The sequence below is a fragment of the Sabethes cyaneus genome, chromosome 1 (genome assembly GCF_943734655.1).
Source record: "Sabethes cyaneus chromosome 1, idSabCyanKW18_F2, whole genome shotgun sequence".
NCBI classification, from domain to species: Eukaryota; Metazoa; Arthropoda; class Insecta; order Diptera; family Culicidae; genus Sabethes; species Sabethes cyaneus.
Genome location: NC_071353.1, coordinates 43,357,411 through 43,367,650, shown reverse-complemented (window position 1 = coordinate 43,367,650; position 10,240 = coordinate 43,357,411). Strand labels below are relative to the sequence as shown.

Below are 10,240 nucleotides of genomic sequence, written 5' to 3'. Positions count from 1 at the left end.
TATACAAAATAGATAGTCCCGGATATTTCAAAAGAATCAAGAACATTCGCTGCAGTCGCGGAGTAACGTCATCGATATCTCTTTTCACGAGAGTCTCAAGAGGTTTATGGTCGGACTGAACTGTAAATTCGCGCCCATACAAGAAATGGTGGAACCGTTGACAAGCGAAAACAACCGCGAGAAGCTCTTTTTCAATCTGAGCCCATTTTTGCTCACAATTGGTCAGGGTTCGTGATGCATAAGCTACAGGCCCATGATCCTGCAATAATACACACCCAAGCCCATCTTTTGAGCTATCCGTTTGAACAATGCACGGCTTATTTGGATCATAAATTGCCAATGTAGGCGCAGAACTGATGGTTGAAAGCAAATCATTTAACTCATTATCATGATCGTCATTCCACTCCCATTTAGCTCCATTATGGGTTAATTTACGTAAGTTAAATGTTCGTGTCGATAAGTTAGGGATATACTTGGCTAGGTACTTAAAGAGACCCAACAATCTGGCAACGTCTGTAACACAAGTAGGTTTAGGCATACATGTAATTGCCCGAATATCTTTATCGATTGGGTGCATCTCTCCTGAACCAATCACACTTCCCATAAACGTGACCCTAGTTCGGCGGTATTGTAATTTATCAGCATTGAACTTAACATTATTGGCTTGCGCACGCTCAATGACTTGAGCCAAGGCTTTATCGTGATCCACTTCATCTTTGCCCGAAACCAAGACATCGTCAAAATAAACCACCACACCGGGAATGTCGCCGAAAATTTGAACCATTCGTCGTTGAAACATTTCCGGTGCGTTGTTTAAACCGAATGGCACACGATTCCATCTATATCTACCAAAAGGCGTCATAAACGTCGTCAAGTCCGAACTTTTACGATCCAACTCCATTTGCCAGAACCCACTACTCAAATCAAGAACCGAAAAGACATGTTTTCCCGACAAGCGACTGAACAGATCCTCCTGAGTAGGTATTAGAAAATGCTCACGTTTTATGCACCTATTGAGAGGCTTTGGATCTAAACAAATGCGTAATTTTCCGTTCGATTTTTCCACCAATTGCATATTACTGACCCAATCAGTTGGGTAGTCCACTGGAGAGATTACACCTGTGTCTACTAAATGTCCCAGTTCAAGCTTCAATCGGTCATGGAGCGCCAGTGGAATCCGTTTACGATAGTGCAACGATGGGACAGAGTTTTCTTTCAGAATGATCGAGCATTTTCCGGGAAATTTACCTAATCCCTCAAAAATTCTACGAAAACATTCCACAAATTGTCGATTTTCCTTCGGGAACACTAAACGACCATCGACCGCACTAAGGCGTTTAATTAATCCAAATTCAATACACGATTGTAAACCAAGCAAAGGTTCAAAAGAATTATCAACTACAAGGAACGTGGCATTATACGAACGATCACTAACCGAATCAACACAGGTAAGCTCGACCTTTCCATGTATTTTTATTTTATTCGAACTATAATCGAGTATCAAAGCATCACGGAAATCATCAATAGGAAGGTGCAATTTTTTAACAATCTGAACAGGAATACAATTGACGTCAGAACCTGTATCCAGCTTAAAATGAACCGTCTCACCGTTAATACGAAAACCTTTTCTCCACGGCCGGGATTCATCAGACCGACCACTCACAGAATTGGAACTCACTCTATAAAAATTCAAATCTTTCTTACGTTCAACCGCCCATGCATTGTCTACCTGAACTAAATCTATCAACTTACCAGCATCACTCCAATTGATCGAATGCACCGTTTTCTCGTTCGGCCCTACTGACTTCGATGACTGCTGATTGCTTCTTGGCTGCTTCTTCTTGCGGCAACATTTGCTGTAGTGACCAATTTCTCCACACGCATGGCACTTTGCGATCGATGCCGGGCAGTTTCTTCGGTGATTTTGACTAAATGGCCTTCCACAGTTGTAGCAACGATTACGTGTGACTACGTCGACGGTTTTGATTTCCGTTTCAATCTCCTCCTTCGAAACCATTTTAACTTCCAACAAATTACCCTTCCGATCCAATAGCTGTTTGTTCTCCGAAGCGGCTTCAAAAATCTTGCAGGTTTCCATTATCTTTGATAGCGGGTCGTCTCTGCCATCTAAAAGCTTTAGCTGTAGTTTCTTATCTTGGATTCCAATAATAATCCTATCACGTAGCATACGGTCACTATAAGACGTCTGACAGGTGGCGCAACTAAACTCGCAATACTGAACTTGCGTTCGCAACTCAGTCTCGAAATCAGCGAACGTCTGCTTTTCCTTCTGCGCGATGGAATTAAACTTGAAAGCTTCCATGGCGATGTTTTTACGAGGCAGACAATACTCGTCAAACGCCGCGATGATATCTGTGAGTGTATGAGTAACTGCTTGATCGTGCGCGTCTTCGAATCTTTCATCAGCGGCTTCGCCACCATTATCATCTGCAGCGGCATCTTCCTCATCCAGGCCAAACATGCTCTCCATACTACCATTGTTCGGGAAGAGCGAGTTAAAAATTTCCACTCCGCGGGGGCCGATCATCCACAGGAATGTAGCAATCTTGTTTGCTTCCGTTTCCTTCATTTTATTATTGGCCCGAAGATAAATACAAAATAACTGCTTCCAGCGAGGCCATTCCTTCGCAAGATTCGCACAATCGAGCGGCTGCGGTAGACGATGATCGAATCCAGATGCCATTTTACTCCTTCGATGTGCTGATCCGAACCGTAAACAATTTTCCGCTACTCGGCCACGTCGCGCCGAAATCCAGCCAGGCAAACAAGCCGGCAATTGAGGTTATTCACAAATCCAATATTTATCTAATTTTTTCTTTTTCCGCGGTTCACTTCTGACACCATGTTATAAGGATGACTTTATTACGTGCGAATCGGTGTACAGTACAGAGTCAACTATATGAAAAATGAGTTTGTGCCGAGTGACGCTGTCTATGTGCTAGCTTACTAGAGTGTTTGAAAGTAGAGAGGCCCTAAGACATATGCATGGCGGTATGCTTAACTCAAGTTTAAATTAGATTGCCTATGTTTAGAGTGAGACCAAACGAAACTAAAATATATAATAAAATGAACATTATTACAACAGTGCGCTAAAACATTTCATAATAGCACTTGTTTTCGACCAGCTTAAAAAGGAATATACGCTGAATCCATTCCAAAAACAGTTTGGATGCAATTTTGCAGATATTTTGTATTTCAAGTGAATGAAATAGGGCCATTTTTTGCGTTGTAACGTACGAAAGTTGTAACGAAAAAAGTGTAGTTTTCCGCTTTCGCATACAAATTCGAACAATCTAATGATCCGTATTCTCTTTGTACTCAAAAATACCTTTAAAATGGTACCTAAAGAATGAAGATAAGGTAAGTAGAATCTAAGTTACAACTGATTGAAGCTCGCGTTGTAACGTCACGGCGGGCAGCCGGACGGATTCAAAACATGTGAGACATAAGTAATAGCATCGACACCTTAAGACATAGCATAATTGGCCTTGCCAGCGTTGAAATAGATTTCGTAGGCTGCTCGCACTTACAGGAAATCTCGTGCCGAACTGTCAACGCGTGAGTGTTGACAAAAGCAAAAATACTTCCCTTTCTTTTTTTCTCACGCAAAACCCTGAACAATATCAGCAACGCTGGCAAGGCCAATAGCATAATTGGCCTTGCCAGCGTTGAAAGAGATTTCGTAGGCTGCTCGCACTTACATCAGGAAATCTCGTGCCGAACTGTCAACGCGTGAGTGTTGACAAAAGCAAAAATACTTCCCTTTCTTTTTTTCTCACGCAAAACCCTGAACAATATCAGCAACGCTGGCAAGGCCAATATCACCCAATATTGTGCTTTCACTTGTGCTTTTGTTAATTCTATCTTCAATTCTACACTCTTAAATGATTCTACCTGTAAATTGGTCGGATTTAGTTAAAGTTAGGTTGAAAATACTCAAAATGCCCTTAAAGTGTACAAACTCAGATTTTGAGTAGTTTTTCAACCAAAAAATTGGTAGTAGGAACTTGAAATTGCGTTATTTGTCATAGAGAATAATTCAATTATCGGTAGCAAGTAGCCAAAATTGGTTGAAATTTTTACTCAAAGTTTGAGTTTGTACACTTTAAGGGCATTTTGAGTAGTTTCAACCTAGCTTTAACTAAATCCGACCTATTTACAGGTAGAACCATTTAAGAGTGTAGATAGAATTAACAAAAGGGCGAATGTCGCAAATGTAAACAAAACGAGTGAGAGTTATTTTTTGCTGGACCAGCATAGGAAAATCAACCCTCACTCGGTTTGTTTACGCTTGCGACATTCGCTCTTTTGTTAATTTCTATCTTCAATTATTGATACTTTATGGTCAAGGGGTTTCCAACAGCAACGATTACTACGCACCGTCGAAAAAAGTTACTTTTGATTACTTTACTGATTACCTCTGATTACCAGTATTCAGTAATCAATCTCTTGTGATTACTATAAATTAAACATGAACACCAATGATTACTTAAGATTATTATTAATTACCCTACTGATTACCGTTGATTACCTAATTGAAGATAGAATTAACAAAAGGGCGAATGTCGCAAGCGTAAACAAACCGAGTGAGGGTTGATTTTCCTATGCTGGTCCAGCAAAAAGTAACTCTCACTCGTTTTGTTTACATTTGCGACATTCGCCCTTTTGTTATTGTGCGCGCATTCCCTTACTGGACACGACGGTTGAAACAGTCGTGTTTCTGAACAGTCGTAAAAAGCGTCGTTTTTAGCTTTTGACAGATAAAATGTCAAATTGTGTCATCATCGCTGTTTCATTATTGGAACCAATCGAGCAAAGTAAATAAACCTAGGAATTACCGTTCTATCAGAAGAAACGGAATGAAATTCAGCATGAAATGAATTTGTATTTTCAACGCCGGTTTGCCGAAATTTCATAGTGAATAAAGCGTAGTTTATCCTTATCCAAACAAGCAATAACAAAGCAATAACGTTCGTATTCGAAAACAATTTGTTTAATGCTTTTGTATGATTAACACGAAGTCACGATTAAGGTTGCGACAGAAACGCAATGAGCCTGTGTTGCCAGTTATGGCGATAAAACATTACGAACTGTGTTGCCAATTTAGTCATTTTTCTACCTTTGGAACGTTTGAAACAGTACCTGAACTCCCCTCGGAATCCATCGGTCAAGTAAATGCACAATAATTCTATCTAGAATTGATTCCTAACTGATTACTACCCACTAGAGTGACTATATACAGAGTGGCGCCAAGTCATCCCAAATGTATGCAATGCGGTTTATCCTAGGTTTTTCTTTCTCTTTCCTGCATACGCGTTGGATAGGTTGTCTGCTCGATTGGAATGACACTGACAGATAATTATCATTCCAATTTTGACATTGTCGCCACTCTGTATATAGTCACTCTACTACCCACTTATACGCCTTACTGAAAACCCCTTGGCTAAACTAAAACGTACCGCCAGGGATACCAGACTTGCAGATTTGTCTGCAAATTCCAGATTTTTGGAACGGTCTTGCAGATCATTATAAATTTGCAGATATTTGCAGTTTTTATGACTTTTATTGTTTTGGTGCAGATTTTTGTTCGAAGCTCTTTAAACTTTCACAGACTTCCTAAAAAAGTGTGCAGATTTTTGCAGATTATTTTCAAACCAGAAAATTCGAGTAGCCTGAAAACTGCTCGATTATTTCGATTTTCGAGCAGTTCCAGACATTTGTTTAGAAAATATGGCATCTCTGCGTACCGCTGCGAATAAATTACCAAAAATATTGTCAATGTGCAAAGTAAATTGATATATACCAGGTATGTGACCATCGAGGGTTGCATTAGTGTGTGTAGAAAGAAGAAGAAATAGTTCTGAAATATGGTGGAACTTGCATGAAAATTAAAACTAAATTAATTGTAATTAATGAATGAAGCTATATTATTCCAGAGAAATATTTGAACATTTACAATGAAATGTAAGGAATATATTTCAAAGTCATTTGCACTTGTAGCCTTCTTTATTATGCGTAAAAAATTTGAGAACATGGGTGACTAACTATTTCGATGTGCAATTGAAAAATGAATTAATGTTTCTAATACTTCACGATCAATACGGTATACGGTTGCTTAAATTAAAACACGTTCCATCCAACATTTTGCTTGCATGATGCTCTTGAATATCTGCCTTTGATGTCTTCTTTTAACAAATAGTTTTATTCGAATAGATGCTTGTGCTACTGCTTGAAAATCCTTAAGTTGAAGTCACTGTTCCAAGATGATACCTTTTTATCATAAATTTACCCGTCTCAACACTACGTAGAAAACCATAAAAAGTAATCTTAGATTGCTACAAAACGGTCTCAGAAGATAATTAACACTTTAAAAGCTTACCAGAAATCAGACGAAAAATATCGCGGGCGGATAACAATGTTGCTCATGCTGCTTATTGAACAATCATGTCCGAGCATTTTAAAAAAAATCTTTTTTGTTTTACTACTTGTAGGAAAGCGATATAACGACATTTCTTTGAGACATCTTGATACCGTTTTGACGAAAAAATTTCCGCTTGCAATTTGGAATGTTGCACTTCATTGTATTCATGAAAATACATACTAGAAATAGTGTTCTAAGCATAAACATAAAAACTGTGAGAAAAAAATAGACAAATCTTGCGTATCCAACGATTTTTTTTTAAAATTAACTAATTTTCCATACAAAATGCTCGAAATCTCAGAACTAGTGTAGATGTGTTAGTACAAAGTGTATATGACAGCTCGCATTGTCATATACCTGGTATATATCAATTTACTTTGGTCAATGTGAAGACTTTTTTGGCGCGAAATCCAGAAACTTGAATATGACGTTTCTGTTTTGAACTAATTTTAAAACGACTGGCTATGGTTATAGTTTCTATGTTCGATTTTGACCGTTATATATACGATTAATACAATTGCCTACCGCATATTTCGTAAGAAAAATGGCACTTAATAGGCAGGCAGCCATTATACGTGTATAAAATCAGAAACTGTTCCGTTCTACTCAGCTTTATGGTGACCAAAATGCCGAACATTCTTGACTACCAGCGCACGGAGAAAATTGGTGAGGGAACATACGGCGTTGTATATAAGGGGAAGCATATCAAAACCCAACGATATGTTGCACTCAAACGCATTAGACTAGACAGGTAAATAAGTGAAATGTTGTAAAGTTCTATGTTTCAGTATATCAACGTTGTCTATGAATGATAAATTGAATTTGTTTCAAATTATAGCGAGAGCGAAGGCGTTCCTTCAACGGCAATTCGAGAGATTTCTTTGCTGAAAGACTTGCAGCACTACACCATAGTAGAACTTCTCGACGTGGCTGTTATGGACTCCGATATTTACATGATCTTCGAATATTTGGATATGGATCTGAAAAAGCTGCTGGATAAGTATAAATCCTCATTTACGCCGAAACTTGTCAAAAGTTACATGCACCAAATGCTAGATGCCATTGCTTTCTGTCACTTGCATCGAATTCTACACCGAGATCTTAAGCCGCAAAATTTACTTATTGACCGAGAAGGACACATTAAATTAGCCGATTTTGGTCTAGCACGATCATTCAATTTTCCTATGCGACCATACACTCATGAGGTAGTTACGCTGTGGTATCGGGCACCGGAAATCTTGCTGGGAACTAAATTCTATGCTATCGGGGTGGACATTTGGAGTTTGGGCTGCATTTTCGCCGAAATGATCCTAAAACGACCGTTGTTCCCAGGGGATAGCGAAATCGATCAGCTGTATAGAATTTTCCGCACCATGGGAACACCGAACGAAAGTAATTGGCCCGGTGTTTCACAGCTACCAGATTACAAACGGACATTTCCCTGCTGGGATAAACAGCCAATTCCAGACGAAATCGGTCGCTTCATGGCTCAGGATTTATTCCGAGAACTGATGATTTATGATCCTACACAGCGTATTTCGGCACGGAATGCCATGGCGCATCCATACTTTGACGATGTAGAACTAGTAGCACCAGGTATATAGCGCTTCAAATGTGTAGGTAATTTTCATTTTAGTAAACTTTTTCAATTTTTGCATTAAATTAACTGCAAAGTGTCGAATGAAACTATTTGACATTTTTCTAAATGTAAATATATATATTTGAATATTATCCCTGTAAAAGAGAATTTGACATGTCCCTTAGTAACTGTAGTGGACCACAATAAGCAAACGAAAGTCCTCGTTGGTTATCTGCACAGGTGGAAAACGCTTGCTTTTGTGTGCATGGAGTTCGGCTATTGCGTTCAATTAATTTAGTCATCACTCCGCCTGCCTGCCGTTTCGATACCAAGCGATAGCGGTGCAACGTCAACGAGCAAAACAGCCTGAGTTTTCTCTTCATTAGGCCGTATCAATAAAATAATTTGCTTTGCTATTCCCGTTTAAATCGTATAGGAGCATTTGCTCTAAGTCTTTTATTCATACGGCCTTTTGTCTCCACTAATAGCTGTTTAAATCGGCGCACCATAAGCCATTGCTTCATTCAAATTAACGGCCAGGTTTAACGATTTGCCACAGAAAAAGGTCAAACTTTCATACAGCGATACTGGTTTTTAAAGTTTAAGGCTTCCGAAATAACCCTCTCTACCGGTTGTAAAGCAGAATGGAACAGAGCGAAGCAAACTTCCTCGAACCGGGTTTAAGATTTTGGATGACAGTAGTCAGTTCAATCGACAAGAACAGCGTTTGGCTTACTTGCACACATATCGTAGCTGTCACGGAGCGATATTGAGATATTTCTAGAGAAAACCCTTTAACTAATTAAAGTGAAAATTTGTATATATCTTATAGTAGCTTTTGGCTGTATTTTAACATATTTTGTTTTAGAAAAAAAATTATTTAAATTGCTGCTATAGTTAATCTCCTGGAACTCTTCTAAAATAAGGCGTCTTGCGGTGAGCACGATATCTTCGAAAATCGAAAAACCGAAAAGGAATCGGTGATAAAATATATTATCTATAGATTGATCGTAGGATTTAGCAATATAATCATTTTGGACGAAATGGCGAATGGTTAAACATAAAAAATCGATTTTTGGGGTAAATTTTGCTCTTAAATTGTCCATAAAATAATAATAATCGGTGAGGAAAAACCTTCGTTTAATCTGTAGAATATATCCTTAGAACACTTGTGTTAAAACTTGAAGTGATCCGGTTCAGCCGTTTTCGAGAAATCTTGCTCACCGACTTTTAAAACACGGTTTTGAAAAACGCGCGTTCAAATTTTCCCGCTCCTTCTGCAATCGCTCTGACACGTTGTTACAAATATGCGTTTAACTTCGTTAATATTTGCCGGATTGGTATGAAATTTTCTGTTTGCATGCATACTTAAATATATGTGCACTATGAAAATTATATAAACAGAAAATCGATTTTTCGAAAATTCTAACTGTATATAACCCCCTATAAAGGTGGCAGCAGCTTGCGTTCGTCAACGCGAATAAATAGCAAGCACATCTATTGACCTTTTAAGCATAAGCATAAGCATAGGATACCGCTCGTGTGCTGCTACTCCGTTATTGACCAAGACCGATGAAAATTGCAAAATGATGGCTGGAAAAAGCATACTTGGGACAGCACGCTATTCCTCATTGTGCAACCTTATCAGGTCCCTGCATGCTGATCAATACCGACGCCGGCCACGTCCGAATGCGGGTCCTGGTGGGATGGAAAGGAATGTTAGTCCAATACTTGTTGCTACTAAAGACCAGGGAATCCTCTGCATCTTCACAAGTATTTCGGGAAAGGAATTGTTGTTAGTAGATGGGCGGAGCTAGATGGATAATGTAAGTATGTAAGCATCAGTCATATGAGACTAAGCTGGATATTCGAAAATTTTCTTGTAAAGTCAGTAACTACGAAAATTAAGATATAAAAAATACCTTTTTAACAAATTTAATACAATACCAATGGTGCTTATATACAACCATAATTTAATTTATATAGAAAAATACTATGCACATGCGAGATTTACGGCTCAAAAACCACGTAACAACTTGAACTTATCCGCGATCAGGGAAATCAAGGATAATGAAACGAGCCAATATAGTCCCTAAGTTGATAAGCATTTCCTCTTACCAACGCTAATATGCAGAGATATAGCGCCCTACACGCTTAAAGCACATCTATTGACCTTTTCGAGAGAAACTAATGCGCTGACGGTGGTGGTCTTTAGAACT

The 10,240-nt window shown here is 38.8% G+C and overlaps 2 protein-coding genes across 2 annotated transcripts; one reads left to right on the top strand and one right to left on the bottom strand.

The window, feature by feature from the left end:
• Window positions 1-1,459: 1,459 nt before the first annotated feature.
• Window positions 1,460-2,498, bottom strand: LOC128745403 (uncharacterized). The gene is made up of 2 exons (XM_053842476.1): window positions 1,753-2,498; window positions 1,460-1,679 (listed from the first exon to the last, which is right to left on the bottom strand). Exons 1-2 carry the CDS (start codon window positions 2,489-2,491, stop codon window positions 1,675-1,677), a joined length of 744 nt encoding a protein of 247 aa, XP_053698451.1. The 5' UTR covers window positions 2,492-2,498; the 3' UTR covers window positions 1,460-1,674.
• A 4,570-nt stretch (window positions 2,499-7,068) lies between these two features.
• LOC128745402 (cyclin-dependent kinase 2) lies at window positions 7,069-8,046 on the top strand. Its single transcript, XM_053842475.1, has 2 exons — window positions 7,069-7,193; window positions 7,281-8,046. The coding sequence occupies exons 1-2, from the start codon at window positions 7,069-7,071 to the stop codon at window positions 8,044-8,046; spliced, it is 891 nt and encodes a 296-aa protein (XP_053698450.1).
• The last annotated feature ends 2,194 nt before the right edge of the window (window positions 8,047-10,240 follow it).